Raw genomic sequence first — 18,562 nt, forward strand, 5'->3', positions numbered from 1 at the left:
GTGTTGGGATTACAAGCGTGAGCCACCATGCCCGGCGGAGACATAATTCTTATATATTGGTTTTCTATCCAGCAGCCTTTTGAAATATGCTTATGAACTCTAAAAGTTTATTTCTAGATCATTTTCAGTCTTCAACATACAGAAACATATCATCCTTCAATAAGGGCAATTTTATTTCTGCCATTTATTTTTCTTTGTCCTTTTGTATTGTTTGTAGAGACGGGGTTTTGCCATGTTTCCCGTGCTGTTCTTGGACTCCTGAGTGCAAGTGATGCACCCGCCTTGCCTCCCACAGTGCGGGGATTACAGGCATGGGCCTCCGTATCAGGACTGTTGCTGCCGTTGTAAAGACTTTTATTTGCTTTTCTGATTTTATGGCATTGCGCAGACCCACCTGTTCCATGGTGATAGTGGACATCCTTGTCTTATCCCTGATGAGAAACGGAAAACTTTCAACATTTCACTGTCATATTTACTGTCCTTTTTTTGTAGACGGACTTCTTCAGAGTAAGTCATTCCATTCTGTTCTAAATATGCTGAGCGTATTCATTTGAATCTATGTTGAGTTTCATCAAACAGTGCATCTATTTTGACCACAGCATTTTTTCCCATTCATCTGTTAATATAGTGAATTCGATTGATAAAATTGGATGTTTTTATGTTCAATTTTTAAAATTTGAGACAGGGTCTCACTCTGTCATCCAGGCTGGGGTGCAGTGGTGTTATCAGAGCTCACTGCAGCCTTGACCTCCTGGGCTGAAGCGATCCTCCCACCTCAGCCTCCTGAGTAGCTGTGAGTCTAGGTACATGCCACCATGCCCAGGTAATTTTTTGATGGCGTTTTCTTTGTTTTTTGTAGTTTTGAGATTTTCTGATGTTGCTCAGGTTGCTCTCGATGGAAGTCCTCAGGTCAGGTGTTCTGGCCAGCACAGCCTCCCAAAATACTAGGATTACAGGCGTGAGACTTGGCCTGATCAGGTTTTTCTTATATAGGGGTCTTATCTATATAAAGACTAAACTTACCTGTACCTTTGTGCAGGTGGGCAAAGACTTGCATGATGAAATTTATCATTCTGTTGATTTAAAGACAACTATCCTTGACTTACCAGTGTGTAAGTCCATGAAAGCATAATTATGTTGAAAGCATATATTGTTGGGTGTTGGGAACCCTGCAGTTTCCGCTGCTGTGGGAGCATGTCCTTGCAGGTACCTTTCGTCTGTTTTCTCAACTCCAAACATCTTAGGACCATGGGTTGTGACTGGTAGGACTATGTATCTTGCTAGTTTCAAGATGGAGTTGATTTTCACATGGTGCCACTCTGGCTGTCCCGTTTCCCTAATACTGTCACTTCTCCTTCTGTGATTCTGATTCTAAAAAGGATAGATACCGTTTTAGTATTTCTTTACAGGTCCTAGAGATTGTATTCATTTTTCTTTCAGTCTCTTTCTGTGACTTGTTCACACTGAACAATTTCCTTGTGGGGTAGGTTGCTATTGCTGTTTTTGCAGGTGGTCTACCTGTCTTTCCAGGCAGTCACCGTGGTTCTTGTCCCCATGGTGGGGCCAGGGCAAGAGAGGACCCTGGGTTTGTGTGCGTGTGTGTGTGTGTGTGTGTCGGGGTCGGTTCAGTTGAAAATCGAGTGAGTTTTGAGGGGAGCACTACTTGAGGTATTTGAGTCCCAGAAGCATAGGAAACAGCAAAGGGAGGTTGGATTCCATTATCCTCAGTGTGGATGCGAATCAGGGGTTTGGGGCATGGGGTTGGGAACGGCAGCCCGCCCAGGCCCACAGCCGCGCATGCTCTCTGGGCTCCCTTCTCAGTGCGCATGTTCACTGGGCGTCTTCCGCCCAGCCCGTTAGCCCACGTGAAGAACGCCAGTGCGGTCTCGTTCTTGCCGTCCGGACTCTTTTTCCCCTACTGAGATTCGTCTGGTAGGTCTGCAGGCCAGTCATAACGGGGGCTGAAGTGTGAGTGAGTGTGTGAAGAGGGCCTCGGGTGGGTCCGGTGGATCCCGCTTCCTGGTCTGTGGCCTCTGAGGGATAAGGACCTCGAGGTCGTCCTCCTTCTCTTGTCAGGCTACCAGGCCGCCATCGACTTTGTGGTCGTGAGGGGGCCTGGACAGGGAGGAAGGTGGTCCGCAGAGGGAAGGCGGTCAGGGGCTCAGGTGATGATGGGGTGAGTGCTGTTTGGGGGATGGAAGTCCCGAGGTGCCGAGAACCCCCGACGACACAGGGCAGATCCTGAATGGGGTGCCCGGTGGGGGTGAGGCATTCGGTAAAGAAGGAACCTGGTACCTGGGAAGGCTACGGCCTGGTGAGCGCCCCCCAGCGTTGTGGAATGTGGAGCGCCTGAGTGAGAAGCACTGCAAGGTCTCACGTCCGCCAAGGAAGGTCCGGGAAAAGTGGGAAGGAGTGGGCGAGGCAGTGCGGTGCAACCAAACTTAATGTGAGAGGGGGTGAATGGCTCTAGGAAGCGGGAGTTGCCCAAAGCAGCCATCACGGGAATTGTGATTCACTAATGTTTTTGTGGGGAGTCTGCTTGTGAAACTAAACCTCATCAGAAATGACCTCTATCTGCGGGGCAGAGTGGTGCTCGCCTATAGTCCGAGTTACTCGGGACACAGAGGCGGGAGGATCCCTTGAGCAGGAGGTCGAGGCTGCAGTGAGCTGTGATCGCGCCCCTGCACTCCAGACTGAGCAACACAGCGAGACCCCGCGTCCAAAAGAAATTTAGAAAAAAATGTCCTCTGCCTCTTGCCACACGCCTTAAGATGCCTGCTCTGCCAGGTTGGCCAGCATAAATGGCTTTGTAGACACTTAGAAAACGTACACACGTATGCTTCACTCTGGGACTTATTTTGAGAGTATTTTCAAAATTAAAACGACAAGTTAACATTGATCCATGGAAGAGATCGAGTATAGCAGCCCTCTGGAGCGCATGTTGCCAATCACGGTTGTCTGTTTTCAGTGTGAAATATGAGTTGGCGAGGAAGATCGACCTACCGGCGTAGACCAAGACGCTATGTAGAGCCTCCTGAAATGATTGGGCCTATGCTGGTGAGTGCTTAAATATTAATTCGATGTTTCCTATTAGCAGAAATTAATTTTTGCGATAGTGTTGTTGCATTAGTATGGAAATGCTGAGAAACGTCTTTCCTGCTGATAAAACATGATTATGGCGTCTCATGAAGGAAACATTGATTCTGGAGGATTTTTCGTTTTTCCTCTGGTGTTCTTCAGCTCTTGCCCATGACTTCTTTCTCATGCTTTGTTTGTTAATGACAGATCGTACACATGTATTCCAACACAGAGTATAATAGCTTCCAAAGTCCTTGTGCGTCACTTTTCTCACAGTAACCTCCCTATGGGTAGAGTAACGTTCTTGGCCATAGAGAATAGAGTTGGAAAAATGTCTTTAGGCTTAGTTATGATCAGAAATAGCTATGTATTCTGTGTATATATGTAAAATTTTGTATCAATAGCAAAACTTGTTTTTTTTTCTTTATTTGCATACCCACACATATTCCCCAGCCCGAGCAGTTCAGTGATGAAGAAGTGGGACCACCAAAACCTGAAGAAGGGGAACCAGCAACTCAAAGTCAGGATCCTGCACCTGCTCAGGAGGGAGAGGATGAGGGAGCATCTGCAGGTCAAGGTAATGGAAAGGGAAGAAGAATGCCCGCTGGTGTGTGTGTCTGAGTGTGTGCGTGTGCATGTGTGTGTGTGTTATGCATTGTCACATAGCAGGAACAGGAGGAAAGAAATCAGTGGAAAGAATGCCTGAAATTGACTGGAAAAGCCAGGAGGCTATGTAGTTTGCAGCTTAGCTTAGGCAAATCCCTCACTGTGATAAAATTTCTCGACTTTATGAATGAGAGAATAGAGGTGCCGGGATTGACTGGTGAATACACAATTTGTACTTTGTTCCAAGGTTTGTGTCTTCCTATCATCTATGTTGCTATAAAGAAGGAAAGATTTTGCTGAAAATGCTTAAAACGCAAAGGCTTTTCTGTAAGGTAGCTTAGTACTGGGCCAAGGAGAGACCCAGTTCAGAGGAGCAGGAGCAGCTCCAAAAACCAAGTCATTGAATGTTGGCCACCGTTTCCTTAGATTGATATTTTTATGGTACGTTTGATAAATGCTGGATATACGAGGATACTGCCATACAGGTAGCTGGTTTAGTGATTTTCTAAGTGGCTTTTAGGAGGTGATTAAATCCTTTTATGGTTGGAAAAGCAGAAAAGGAGTTATCCTGGGATTAACATGAGATGGAAATCATTTCTCCGAGATAAAATGTTTTGAAAGGAAACATTTATGTAACTGAGGTCATGGATTATTCCAGGGATTCATTGTTAAAAGTTTCTAGAATATGACTGATAACAATGCCCATTACCTGCTGTCCACCCACTCCCTTATTCTCAGTGCGGGACAGTATATTTTGTGTGATTCACAAACAATGTTATATTTGGTGCTTTGTTCTTCACGGGGTTCATTTATGGAATATTACATTTGGGACCTTCGGACCTAAATATAACTTTGTTTGAAGAAAGTTAAGTTTCTGTTCATCCCAGTACGTAATGGGTGTCATGACTGTAAGATTTTCCATAGTCCTCAAATCCATTCAGCTAATCAGTCCTTCAGAAATTGACATTGTAATTGTAACTGAAATCCTATCCATGTTGTAGACTTCAGATTTCTTAGGTGATGCACACTGCTCTTGGTACTCTATGGCTGAATATAAGCATTATGCATGTCCTGTGGTTTATCCTCAGATTGTCATTTAGGAGAAAGGTCTCAAGCTGGGCTGAACGCCGTGCACTCATAGTCCCAGCTACTTGGGAGGCTGAGGTGAGAGGATCGCTTGAGCCCTGGCATTCAAGCCCAGCCTGGGAAACATAGCGCGATCTCATCAGTAATAAATAAACAAAGAAGTAAATAAATAAAGGTTTCATGGTATAGGAAAACACAGATTCAAAGTTTGTGCCTAGTGGCTGGTAATGTTGCAGACATAACTCCTTAGTGAACTGTACCACTTAAAAAAAAGACGGTAAGTTTGAGGATATGTGTATTTTTTTTACCACAATTGAAAGAAAACCTCCTCTCTTCCTAAACTTCAGTGTAGTTGTCATATAGTCTTTAAAATTTTTACTGTGTCTATATTCAAGACATAACATTTATAGAAATTTGCAAGAATAGTACAACGAACTCATATACTTTTCACCTAGATTCACCAATTTTTAATAGCTTTCTCTCCGTAGGTTTTATATCTCTTCCCTCCGTCTCTAACCCGGCTGCCTACACACTCACACACACCCACACGCGGATATATGTTTACTGTTATTAATGCTGACTTGTTTAGATAAAGTTTCAGGTATCATGGTCCTTTCCCCTATGTACTCGAGGGTGTGTATATCGTCAGCACAAAGAGAAAGTCATTTCTTGGATCATCACTGCAGAAAGATCAAAATCAGGAAATTTAACAATGAGAAAATGCAGTCATTTAATACGCAGTGCATACTCAAATTTTGCCAGCTCCCCAGACAACTTCTTTCTTCCTTTCGTTATTCTTTGTTGAGACGGAGTCTCCCTCTGTTGCCCAGGTTGGAGTGCAGTAGTGCGATCTTGGCTCACTGCAACCTACACCTCCCAGGTTCTAGGGATTCTCACGCCTCAGCCTGCCGTGTAGCTGGGCCTACGGGCGCCAGCCACTGCGGTCTTGAACTTCTGACCTCACCTGATCTGCCCACCTTGGCATCCCAAAGTGTTTGGATTGCAGGCGTGAGACCCCACGCCCGGCCCAGATAATGTTATTGATAGGATTTCTTTTTCTGATCCAGAGTCCGGTTCAGGATCACGTCTTGCATGTGCTTTTCAGGTGTTTTTAGTTTCCTTTAATCTGGAATGTTTCCTTAATTTTTCTTTGTCATTCATGATACGGACATTTTTGAAGAGGATAGACCAGTTGGTTTGCAGAATGTTCTGCAGTTTGGGCTTTTTCGTGTATTTTTTAAAGACCTTTTTTCAACTCAGCGTTGATTGGTGGCTACTCAGGCCATAGGAGAGTCTGAGTGCTAGGAGTGTAAGTGCTGTGAGAGACAGGATTTCAGCCTTGAGTCATTTGATGAGGTAAGGACAATCAGAAGAAGAATAACAGAGAAGAGCAAAGGAGGCCACAACGTTGTCTGAGGGCAGTCTTCGGAAAGGAAGAGGGTAATATTTGGAACACCTTGTTTTCCTGTTTTCTGCTAACAGACTCCTGAAATAATGTTCCTGGGATTCTTGTCAACACATCTATTATTACAGTAGCTAAAGCTTTGATAAAATAACACCGAGAGCATGAGTATTATTTTCTCATTGATATTTTATATTTTACTGCTTAAATCGATATGTATTTTTTATTTTTAAGGGCCAGAGCCTGAAGCTGAGAGCCAGGAAGAGGTTCGCCCAAAGACTGATTGTGAGCGTGAAGATGGTACTGATGTCCAGGAGATGAGCCTGCCAAATCCAGAGGAGGTGAAAAGGCCTGAATAAGGTAGGCAATCCATTAGACATGCAGATCGTAGGGTGTCTGTTTCCACAGTATCGTCTTATAATAATAATAGTTATTTGTTGAGACAGAGTCTCGCTCTGTCGACCAAGCTGGAGTGCAGTGGTACCACCTCGGTCACTGGAACTTCGGCCTCCTGGGTTCAAGTCATTCTCCTGCGTGTGCCTCCCGAGTAACTGGGCTTACAGACGTGCTCCACCGTTCCCAGCTAATTTTTGTATGTTTAGTAGAGATCGGTTTCGTTCCATTGCACAGGTTGGTCCCAAACTCCTGGCCTCAGGTTATCCACGTGCCTCGCCTTTGAAATTTCCGGGATTACAGGCGAGAGCCACAGAGCCCGACCCAGCATTATATTTTTAATAGCAGAGAGGTAACAGTACTGCCTCTGTAATACTAGAGTTCTTATATAGAAAGGTTATTTGAAACGTAGTTCAGGCCCCAGCACCCGACTGATAGGCTGTCAGATATAGAAACAAACTGAGTCAAAGCCATGTTGAATGAAGATTTGAGTCTAAAGCCTTGAACCAATAGCTCATAATTTTGAGATGCTTTTGTAAAGATCTGCTTTTAACAAATACATAACACATTTGTAACACCCATCACTTGGTGTGAAAAATGCCGAAGCACTGATGCGGGTTCTAATACCAGTTCTTACAGCCTTGGAGAGATGCTGAGTGAGTCCTTTCACTTCTAAACCTGTCTTTGGTTCTTATGAAAACAGTGAGTTGAAGTCAGAGATTTTAAAACCATTTTCCCTTGTGGTTCTTTCATACTCTGATCCTGTTGCATCGAATGCATGGGATATAGAGATCATCTACTTCACATGATGTGTTGATCCCAAATCATGAAACCCTGGCCTGAGTCATCTGAAAATCTCTAAATTGAGATTTCATTGCTACTAAGAAAGTGAGCGGTCACTCTGCTTCATCCTAGTTTTTCCGTGTGGAGAGCTGAATACCTATTGGAGTATCTTGTCAAATTGTGAATTCTCCCTCCTCTTTGTTTGTTTGTTTGTCTGAGACAGAGTCTCAGTCTGTCACCCAGGCTGGAGTACAGTGGTGTGATTTCAGCTCACTGCAACCTCTGGCTCCCTGGCTAAAGCAGTCCTCCCACCTCAGCCTCCTGAGTGGCTGAAAGTACATGCACAAGCCACTGTGCCCAAGTTGTTTTTTGTTTTGTTTTGTTTTGTTTTAATTTTTTTTTAACTTTTTTTTTTGTTGAGATGAGGTCTCACTATGTTGCCCAAGCTGAGATTCTCTGGCTTTTAATGAACAATTGCTTTTAAAATCTTTCCTCATGGAAACCTTGAGTGACAGAATTATCAACTGGCGAGAGACCGGTTAGTTCCTATCCTCTGTGGCATGTAGGTCAGTGATGCTCAGCATGGGTGTGAGTAAGATGCCTGTGCTATGCATGCTCCCTACCGCACTGTCAGTCTTCATTCGCCAGCATTTCTAATAAGACTGTCGACACATATATGATATAATTATCTCTCACTATGACAAATGTTACATGTAAGTTTCAGCTTTAGAGACATGGATTGATCAGATTCAAATTTGAAAGACCATGACTTTAGTACTTCCTGACTAATCAACTGAAGTATGTTTTACACATGTGTTTTCCAAATTGCTGACTGTGAATTGTAAGTGCTTCTGAATTGAAAGGAAGCACTGGATGTTTAGGGAAGACATTACCTTTAAATTCTGCAGGTCTGTCCTCAAAGTGTATAGAGAGGTTTAATCGGATGTAAGACACAAGATCACCCTTAGTGTTCTGTTTCTAGTCCATTTAATAAAACCCAAACTGTAGTGTGTTTTGTATGCCTTTAGGGTCATTTAAATAATCTGTTGGTACGTCATGTTCCCAATTGTTACGTTTCTGTTACAGGTGAAAAGCAATGACAGTGTTAAAAGAAGACACGCTGAAGTGATGCAGGCTGCTCCTATATTGGAAATTTGTTCATTACAATTCTCCCAATAAAGCTTTACAGCCCTCTGCAAAGAAGTCTTGCGCATCTTTTGTGAACTTTATTTCTAGCTTTTTGATGCTGTGAGACATGTATCATTCTTTGAAATGTTATATTCCAACTGTTTGAGCTGGTATGTAGAGACATCATTCTTTTTTCTTTCTTTCATTTTTCTCTTTGGCGACGGAGTCTTGCTGTGTCACCCAGGCTGGAGTGCACTGGTGCGATCTCTGCTCACTGCAACCCCCGCCTCCCGGATTCAAGCAATTCTCTGCCTCAGCCTCCCAAGTAGCTGGGATTACAGGCGCTCACCAGCACTCCGGCTAAGTTTTGTATTTTTAGTAGAGATGGGGTTTCACCGTCTTGGCCAGGGTGCTCTTGAATTCCTGACCTCGTGATTCACCCGCCCCGGCCTCCCAAAGTGCTGGGATTAGAGGCGTGAGCCGCCGCGCCTGGCGGAGAGATAATTCTTATATATTGGTTTTCTATCCAGCAGCCTTGTGAAATATGCTTATGAATTCTAAAAGTTTATTTCTAGATCATTTTCAGTCTTCAACATACAGAAACATATCATCCTTCAATAAGAGCAATTTTGTTTCTGCCATTTATTTTTCTTTGTCCTTTTGTATTGTTTGTAGAGGCGGGGTTTTGCCATGTTTCCCGTGCTGTTCTTGGACTCCTGAGTGCAAGTGATGCACCCGCCTTGCCTCCCACAGTTATGGGATTACAGGTGTGGGCCTCCGCGCCAGGCTTGTTGCTGCCGTTGTAAAGAGTTTTATTTCCTTTACTGATTTTATGGCATTGCGCAGACTCACCTGTTACCATGGTGATAGTGGACATCCTTGTCTTATCCCTGATGAGAAACGGAAAACTTTCAACATTTCACCGTCTTATTTACTGTCCTTTTTTTGTAGACGGACTTCTTCAGAGTAAGTCATTCCATTCTGTTCTAAATATGCTGAGCGTATTCATTTGAATCTATGTTGAGTTTCATCAAACAGTGCATCTATTTCGATGACCACAGCATTTTTTCCCATTCATCTGTTAATATAGTGAATTCGATTGATAAAATTGGATGTTTTTATGTTCAGTTTTTAAAACTTGAGACAGGGTCTCACTCTGTCATCCAGGCTGGGGTGCAGTGGTGTTATGAAAGCTCACTGCAGCCTTGACCTCCTGGGCTGAAGCGATCCTCCCACCTCAGCCTCCTGAGTAGCTGTGAGTCTAGGTACATGCCACCACGCCCAGGTAATTTTTTAACGGCTTATTCCTTGTTTTTTGTAGTTTTGAGATTTTCTGATGTTGCTCAGGCTGCTCTCGATGGAAGTCCTGAGCTCAGGTGTTCTGGCCAGCACAGCCTCCCAAAATACTAGGATTACAGGCGTGAGACTTGGCCTGATCATGGTTTTCTTATATAGGGGTCTTATCTATATAAAGACTAAACTTATCTGTATATTTGTGCAGGTGGGCAAAGACTTGCATGATGAAATTTACCATTCTGTTGATTTAAAGACAACTATCCTTGACTTACCAGTGTATAAGTCCATGAAAGCATAATTATGTTGAAAGCATATGTTGCTTTGTGTGTTGGGAACCCTGCAGTTTCTGCTGCTGTGGGGGCATGTCCGTGGAGGTACCTTTCGTCTGTTTTCTCAACTCCAAACATCTTAGGACCATGGGTTGTGACTGGTAGGACTATGTATCTTGCTAGTTTCAAGACGGAGTTGATTTTCACATGGTGCCACTCTGGCTGTCCCGTTTCCCTAATACTGTCACTTCTCCTTCTGTGATTTTGATGCTACAAATGATAGCTATCGTTTTAGTATTTCTTTACAGGTCCTAGAGATTGTATTCATTTTTCTTTCAGTCTGTTTCTGTGACTTGTTCACATTGAACAATTTCCTTGTGGGGTAGGTTGCTATTGCTGTTTTTGCAGGTGGTCTACCTGTCTTCCCAGGCAGTCACCATGGTTCTTGTCCCCATGATGGGGCCAGGGCAAGAGAGGACCCTGGGGTGGAGGCGTGGTGTGAGTGTGTCGGGGTCGGTTCAGTTGAAAATCGAGTGAGTTTTGAGGGGAGCACTACTTGAGGTATTCGAGTCCCAGAAGCATAGAAAACAGCAAAGGGAGGTTGGATTCCATTATCCTCAGTGTGGATGGGAATCGGGGGGTTTGGGGCATTGGGCTGGTAACGGCAGCCCGCGCAGGCCCACAGCCGCGCATGCTCCCTGGGCCCCCGTCTCAGTGCGCATGTTCACTGGGCGTCTTCCGCCCGGCCCGTTAGCCCACGTGAAGAACGCCAGGAAGCTGTGAGGCTGTGCGCTCTCGTTCCTGCCGTCCGGACTCTTTTTCCCCTACTGAGATTCGTCTGGTAGGTCTGCAGGCCAGTCATCCCGGGGGCTGAAGTGTGAGTGAGGGTGGAGAGGGCCTCGGGTGGGTCCGGTGGATCCTGCTTCCTGGTCTGTGGCCTCTGAGGGAGAAGGGCCTCGAGGTCGTCCTCCTTCTCTTCTCAGGCTGCTAGGCCACCATCGACTTTGTGGTCGTGAGGGGGCCTGGACAGGGAGGAAGGTGGGCCACGGAGGGAAGGCAGTCAGGGGCTCAGGTGAAGATGGGGTGAGTGCTGTTTGGGGGATGGAAGTCCCGAGGTGCCGAGAACCCCTGACCACACACGGCAGATCCCTCAACGGCTTGCCCGGTGGGAGTGAGGCGGTCGGTAAAGAAGGAACCTGGCGCCTGGGAAGGCTATGGCCTGGTGAGCGCCCCGCAGCGGTGTGGAGTGTGGAGCGCCCGAGTGAGAAGCACCTCAAGGTCTCACGTCCGCCATGGAAGGTCGGGGAAAAGTGGGAAGGAGTGGGCAAGGCAGTGTGTTGCAAGCAAACTTGATGTGAGAGGGGAGAATGGCTCTAGGAAGCGGGAGTGTGCCCAAAGCAGCTATCATGGGAATTGTGATTCACTAGTGTTTTCGTGGGGAGTCCACTTGTGAAACTAAACCTCATCAGAAATGACCTGTATGTGCGTGGCACAGTGGTGCTCGCCTGTAGTCCGAGTTACTTGGGACACAGAGGCGGGAGGATCCCTTGAGCAGGAGGTCGAGGCTGCAGTGAGCTGTGATCGCGCCCCTGCACTCCAGCCTGAGCAACACAGCGAGACCCCGCATCCGAAGGAAATTTAGAAAAAAAAGTCCTCTGCCTCTTGCCACACGCCTTAAGATGCCTGCTCTGCCAGCTTGGCCAGCATAAATGGCTTTGTAGGCACTTAGAAAACATACACACGTATGCTTAACTCTGGGACTTATTTTGAGAGTATTTTCAAAATTAAAACGACAAGTTAACATTGATCCATGGAAGTGATGGAATATAGCAGCCCTCTGGAGCGCATGTTCCCGATCACGGTTGTCTGTTTTCAGTGTGAAATATGAGTTGGCGAGGAAGATCGACCTACCGGCGTAGACCAAGACGCTATGTAGAGCCTCCTGAAATGATTGGGCCTATGCTGGTGAGCGCTTAAACGTTAATGCAATGTTTTCTGTTAGGAGAAATTAATTTTTGCGATAGTGTTGTTGCATTAGTATGGAAATGCTGAGAAACGTCTTTCCTGCTGATAAAACATGATTATGGCGTCTCATGAAGGAAACGTTGATTCTGGAGGATTTTTTTGTTTTTCCTCTCGTGTTCTTCAGCTTTTGCCCATGACTTCTTTCTCATGCTTTGTTTGTTAATGACAGATCGTACGCATGTATTCCAACATAGAGTATAATAGCTTCCAAAGTCCTTGTGTGTCACTTTTCTCACAGTAACCTCCCTGTGGGTAGAGTAACCTTCTTGGCCATAGAGAATAGAGTTGGAGAAATGTCTTTAGGCTTAGTTATGATCAGAAACAGCTATGTATTCTGTGTATATATGTAAAATTTTGCATCAGTAGCAAAACTTATTATTTTTTTTTCTTTGCACACCACACATATTCCTCAGCCTGAGCAGTTCAGTGATGAAGAAGTGGAACCACCAAAACCTGAAGAAGGGGAACCAGCAACTCAAAGTCAGGATCCTGCACCTACTCAGGAGGGAGAGGATGAGGGAGCATCTGCAGGTCAAGGTGATGGAAAGGGAAGAAGAATGCCGGCTCGTGTGTGTGTCTGTGTGTGTGCATGTGCGTGTGTGCATGTGTGTGTGTGTTATGCATTGTCACATAGGAGGAACAGAGGAAAGAAATCAATGGAAAGAATGCCTGAAATTGACTGGAAAAGCAGGAGCTATGTAGTTTGCAGCTTAGCTTAGGCAAATCCCTCACTATGATAAAATTTCTCGACTTTATGAATGAGAGAATAGAGGTGCCGGGATTGTGTTTTATCCGAGAACCCTTGACTGGTGAATACACAATTTGTACTTTTTTGCAAGGTTTGTGTCTTCCTATCATCTGTGTTGCTATACAGAAGGAAAGATTTTGCTGAAAATGCTTAAAACTCAAATGCTTTCCTGTAAGTTAGCTTAGTACTGGCCCAAGAAGAGACCCAGCTCAGAGGAGCAGGAGCAGCTCCAAAAACCGAGTCACTGAATGTTGGCCACCGTTGCCTTCGATTGATATTTTTATATGGTACGTTCGATAAAAGCTGGGTACACAAGGGTACTGCCATACAGGTAGCTGGTTTAATGATTTTCTAAGTGGCTTGTAGGAGGTGATTAAATCCTTTTATGGTTAGAAAAGCAAAAAAGGAATTATCCTGAGATTAACATGAGATGGAAATAATTTCTCCGAGATAAAATGTTTTGAAAGGAAACATTTATGTAACTGAGGTCATGGATTCTTCCAGGGATTCACTGTTAAAAGTTTCTACAATATGACTGACAACAATGCCCATTAATTGCTGTCCACCCACTCCCTTATTCTCAGTGCAGAACAGTATATTTTGTGTGATTCACAAACAGTGTTATATGTGGTGCTTTGTTCTTCATGGGGTTCATGTATGGATTATAACATTTAAGACCTTCGGACCTAAATATAACTTTGTTTGAACAAAGTTAAGTTTCTCTGTACCCCAGTAGGTAATGGGTGTCATGACTGTAATTTTCCATAGTCCTCAAATCCATTCAGCTAATCAATCCTTCAGAAATTGGCATTGCAATTGTAACTGAAATCCTGTCCATGTTGTAGACTTCAGATTTCTTAGGTGATGCACACTGCTCTTGGTACTCTACGGCTGAAGATAAGCATTATGCATGTCCTGTGGTTTATCCTCAGATTGTCATTTAGGAGAAAGGTCTCAAGCTGGGCTGAACGCCGTGCACTCATAGTCCCAGCTACTTGGGAGGTTGAGGTGAGAGGATCGCTTGAGCCCTGGCGTTCAAGCCCAGCCTGGGAACATGGGAAGACTTCATTCCTAATAAACAAACAAACAAGTAAATAAAGATTTCATGGTATAGGAAAACACAGATTCAAAGTTTGTGCCTAGTGGCTGGTAATGTTGCAGACATAACTCCTTAGTGAACCGTACCACTTAAAAATAGATAAGACGGCAAATTTGATGATATGTGTGTTTTTTACCACAATTTAAAGAAAACCTCCTGTCTTTCTAAAGTTCAGTGTAGTTGTCATGTATTCTTTAAAAGTTTTACTGTGTCTGTATTCAAGACATAACATTTTTAGAAAATTTGCAAGAATAGTACAATGAATCATATACTTTTCACCGTGATTCACCAATTGTCAATAGCTTTCGCTCCGTAGATTTCATATCTCTTCCCTCCCTCTCTTACCCGGCTGCCCCCACACTCACACACACCCACACGCGGATATATGTTTACTGTTATTAATGCTGACTTGTTTAGATAAAGTTTCAGGTATCATGGTCCTTTCCCCTATGTACTCAAGGGTGTGTATATCGTCAGCACAAAGAGAAAGTCATTTCTTGGATCATCACTGCAGAAAGATCAAAATCAGGAAATTTAACAGTGAGAAAATGCAGTCATTTAACACGCAGTGCATACTCAAATTTTGCCAGCTCCCCAGACAACTTCTTTCTTCCTTTCGTTATTCTTTGTTGAGACGGAGTCTCCCTCTGTTGCCCAGGTTGGAGTGCAGTAGTGCGATCTTGGCTCACTGCAACCTACACCTCCCAGGTTCTAGGGATTCTCACGCCTCAGCCTGCCGTGTAGCTGGGCCTACGGGCGCCGGCCACTGCGGTCTTGAACTTCTGACCTCACCTGATCTGCCCACCTTGGCATCTCAAAGTGTTTGGATTGCAGGCGTGAGACCCCACGCCCGGCCCAGATAATGTTATTGATAGGATTTCTTTTTCTGATCCAGAGTCCGGTTCAGGATCACGTCTTGCATGTGCTTTTCAGGTGTTTTTAGTTTCCTTTAATCTGGAATGTTTCCTTAATTTTTCTTTGTCATTCATGATACAGACATTTTTGAAGAGGATAGACCAGTTGGTTTGCAGAATGTTCTGCAGTTTGGGCTTTTTCGTGTATTTTTTAAAGACCTTTTTTCAACTCAGTGTTGATTGGTGGCTACTCAGGCCGTAGGGGAGTCTCAGTGCTAGGAGTGTAAGTGCTGTGAGAGACAGGATTTCAGCCTTGAGTCATTTGATGAGGTAAGGACAATCAGAAGTAGAATAACAGAGAAGAGCAAAGGAGGCCACAACGTTGTCTGAGGGCAGTCTTCGGAAAGGAAGAGGGTAATATTTGGAACACCTTGTTTTCCTGTTTTCTGCTAACAGACTCCTGAAATAATGTTCGTGGGATTCTTGTCAAGACATCTATTATTACAGTAGCTAAAGTTTTGATATAATAACTCAGAGAGCATGAGTATTATTTTCTTATTGATATTTGATGTTTTACTGCTTAAATTGATATGTATTTTTTATTTTCAAGGGCCAGAACCTGAAGCTGAGAGCCAGGAAGAGGTTCGCCCGAAGACTGATTGTGAGCATGAAGATGGTCCTGATGTCCAGGAGATGAGCCTGCCAAATCCAGAGGAGGTGAAAAGGCCTGAATAAGGTAGGCAATCCATTAGACATGCAAATCGTAGGGTGTCTGTTTCCACAGTATTGTATAATAATAATAATAGTTATTTTTTGAGTCAGAGTCTCGCTCTGTCGCCCTGGCTGGAGTACAGTGGTCCCACCTCGGTCACTGGAACTTCAGCCTCCCGGGTTCAAGTCATTCTCCTGCGTGTGCCTCCCGAGTAGCCAGGCTTACAGACGTGCTCCACCGTTCCCAGCTAATTTTTGTATGTTTAGTATTGATGGGGTTTTGTTCCGTTGCACAGGTTGGTCCCGAACTCCTGGCCTCAGGTTATCCACGTGCCTCGCCTTTGAAATTTCCGGGATTACAGGCGAGAGCCACGGAGCCCGACCCAGCATTATATTTTTAATAGCAGAGAGGTAACAGTACTGCCTCTGTAATACTAGAGTTCTTATATAGAAAGGTTATTTGAAACGTTCAGGCCTCAGCACCCGACTGACAGGCTGTCAGATATAGAAACAAACTGAGTCAAAGCCATGTTGAATGAAGATTTGAGTCTAAATCTTTGAACCAATAGCTCATAATTTTGAGATGCTTTTGTAAAGATCTGCTTTTAACAAATACATAACACATTTGTAACACCCATCACTTGGTGTGAAAAATGCCGAAGCACTGATGCGGGTTCTAATACCAGCTCTTACAGCCTTGGCGAGATGCTGAGTGAGCCCTTTCACTTCTAAACCTGCCTTTAGTTCTTATGAAAATAGTGAGTTGAAGTCAGAGATTTTAAAACCATTTTCCCTTGTGGTTCTTTCATACTCTGATCCTGTTGCATAGAATGCATGAGATATAGAGATCAACTGCTTCGCATGATGTGTTGATCCCAAATCATGAAACCCTGGCCTGAGTCATCTGAAAATCTCTAAATTGAGATTTCATTGCTACTAAGAAAGTGAGCGGTCACTCTGCTTCATCCTAGTTTTTCCGTGTGGAGAGCTAAATACCTATCGTAGTATCTTGTCAAATTGTGAATTCTCCCTCCTCTTTGTTTGTTTGTTTGTCTGAGACAGAGTCTCAGTCTGTCACCCAGGCTGGAGTACAGTGGTGTGATTTCAGGTCACTGCAACCTCTGGCTCCCTGGTTAAAGCAGTCCTCCCACCTCAGCCTCCTGAGTGGCTGAAAGTACATGCACAAGCCACTGTGCCTAAGTTGTTTTTTGTTTTGTTTTTTTTTTGTTTTTTTAAATTTTTTTTAAACTTTTTTTTGTCGACATGAGGTCTCACTATGTTGCCGAAGCTGAGATTCTCTGGCTTTTCATGAACAATTGCGTTTAAAACCTTTCCTCATGGAATCCTTGAGTGACAGAATTATCAACTGGCGAGAGACCGGTTAGTTCCTATCATCTGTGGCATGTAGGTCAGTGATGCTCAGCATGGGTGTGAGTCAGATGTCTGTGTTATGCACGCTGCCTGCCGCACTGTCAGTCTTCATGAGCCAGTATTTCTAATAAGACTGTTGACACATATGTGATATAATCATCTCTCACCATATCAAATGTTACATGTAAGTTTCAGCTTTAGAGACATGGATTGATCAGATTTAAAGTTGAAAGACCATGACTTTAGTACTTCCTGACTAATCAACTGAAGTATGTTTTACACATGTGTTTTCCAAATTGCTGACTGTGAATTGTAAGTGCTTCTGAATTGAAAGGAAGCACTGGATATGTAGAGAAGACATTACCTTTAAATTCTGCAGGTCTATCCTCAAAGTGTATAGAGAGGTTTAATCGGATGTAAGATACAGGATCACCCTTAGGGTTCTGTTTCTAGTCCATTTAATAAAACCCAAACTGTAGTGTGCTTTGTATGCCTTTAGGGTCATTTAAATAATCTGTTGCTAAGTCATGTTCCCAATTGTTACGTTTCTGTTACAGGTGAAAAGCAATGACAGTGTTAAAAGAAGACACGCTGAAATGATGCAGGCTGCTCCTATGTTGGAAATTTGTTCATTACAATTCTCCCAATAAAGCTTTACAGCCCTCTGCAAAGAAGTCTTACGCATCTTTTGTGAACTTTATTTCTAGCTTTTTGATGCTGTGAGACATGTATCATTCTTTGAAATGTTATATTCTAACTGTTTGAGCTGGTATGTAGAGACATCATTCTTTTTTCTTTCTTTCATTTTTCTCTTTGGCTACGGAGTCTCGCTGTATCACCCAGGCTGGAGTGCAGTGGCGCGATCTCTGCTCACTGCAACCCCCGCCTCCTGGATTCAAGCAATTCTCTGCCTCAGCCTCCCAAGTAGCTGGGATTACAGGCGCCCACCAGCACTCCCGGCTAAGTTTTGTATTTTTAGTAGAGATGGGGTTTCACCATCTTGGCCAGGGTGCTCTTGAACTCCTGACCTCGTGATTCACCCGCCTCGGCCTCCCGAAGTGTTGGGATTACAGGAGTGAGCCACCGCGCCCGGCACAGACATAATTCTTATATATTGGTTTTCTATCCAGCAGCCTTGTGAAATATGCTTATGAATTCTAAAAGTTTATTTCTAGATCATTTTCAGTCTTCAACATACAGAAACATATCATCCTTCAATAAGAGCAATTTTGTTTCTGCCATTTATTTTTCTTTGTCCTTTTGTATTGTTTGTAGAGTCGGGGTTTTGCCATGTTTCCCGTGCTGTTCTTGGACTCCTGAGTGCAAGTGATGCACCCGCCTTGCCTCCCACAGTTCTGGGATGACAGGCATGGGCCTCCGCACTAGGACTGTTGCTGCCGTTGTAAAGAGTTTTATTTCCTTTTCTGATTGTATGGCATTGGGCAGACCCACCTGTTACCATGGTGATAGTGGACATCCTTGTCTTATCCCTGATGAGAAACGGAAAACTTTCAACATTTCACTGTCATATTTACTGTCCTTTTTTTGTAGACGGACTTCTTCAGAGTAAGTCATTCCATTCTGTTCTAAATATGCTGAGCGTATTCATTTGAATCTATGTTGAGTTTCATCAAACAGTGCATCTATTTCGATGACCACAGCATTTTTTCCCATTCATCTGTTAATATAGTGAATTCGATTGATAAAATTGTA

At 44.0% G+C, this 18,562-nt stretch overlaps 2 protein-coding genes and 1 pseudogene across 14 annotated transcripts in view; all 3 read left to right on the forward strand.

The window, feature by feature from the left end:
* LOC126945674 (G antigen 10-like) overlaps positions 1-7,856 on the forward strand; it is a 33,033-nt pseudogene extending 25,177 nt beyond the window's left edge.
* The window catches only part of LOC126945669 (G antigen 10-like), a 107,551-nt gene extending 90,031 nt beyond the window's left edge, over positions 1-17,520 (forward strand). For 9 of the 12 annotated variants that reach the window (XM_050775775.1, XM_050775774.1, XM_050775783.1 and 6 more), the window contains one exon: positions 17,407-17,520. The gene's annotated coding sequence lies outside the window, so the exon portion shown is untranslated. Of the gene's footprint in view, positions 1-8,434; positions 8,549-17,406 lie in introns of those variants that run through there. The other 3 variants (XM_050775781.1, XM_050775776.1, XM_050775803.1) reach the window with 1 other exon arrangement.
* The window catches only part of LOC126945677 (G antigen 10-like), a 41,854-nt gene extending 24,334 nt beyond the window's left edge, over positions 1-17,520 (forward strand). The window contains exons 1-5 of one of the 2 annotated variants that reach the window (XM_050775815.1): positions 10,797-10,882; positions 11,918-12,006; positions 12,480-12,603; positions 15,378-15,503; positions 17,407-17,520. In XM_050775815.1, the coding sequence (XP_050631772.1) occupies positions 11,926-12,006; positions 12,480-12,603; positions 15,378-15,502 (330 nt within the window). In that variant the 5' untranslated portion in view covers positions 10,797-10,882; positions 11,918-11,925 and the 3' untranslated portion in view covers position 15,503; positions 17,407-17,520. Of the gene's footprint in view, positions 1-10,796; positions 10,883-11,917; positions 12,007-12,479; positions 12,604-15,377; positions 15,504-17,406 lie in introns of those variants that run through there. The other variant, XM_050775816.1, reaches the window with a different exon arrangement.
* Positions 17,521-18,562: the final 1,042 nt, after the last annotated feature.

Source organism: Macaca thibetana, chromosome X (assembly GCF_024542745.1).
Source record: "Macaca thibetana thibetana isolate TM-01 chromosome X, ASM2454274v1, whole genome shotgun sequence".
In the NCBI taxonomy this organism is placed as follows: Eukaryota; Metazoa; Chordata; class Mammalia; order Primates; family Cercopithecidae; genus Macaca; species Macaca thibetana.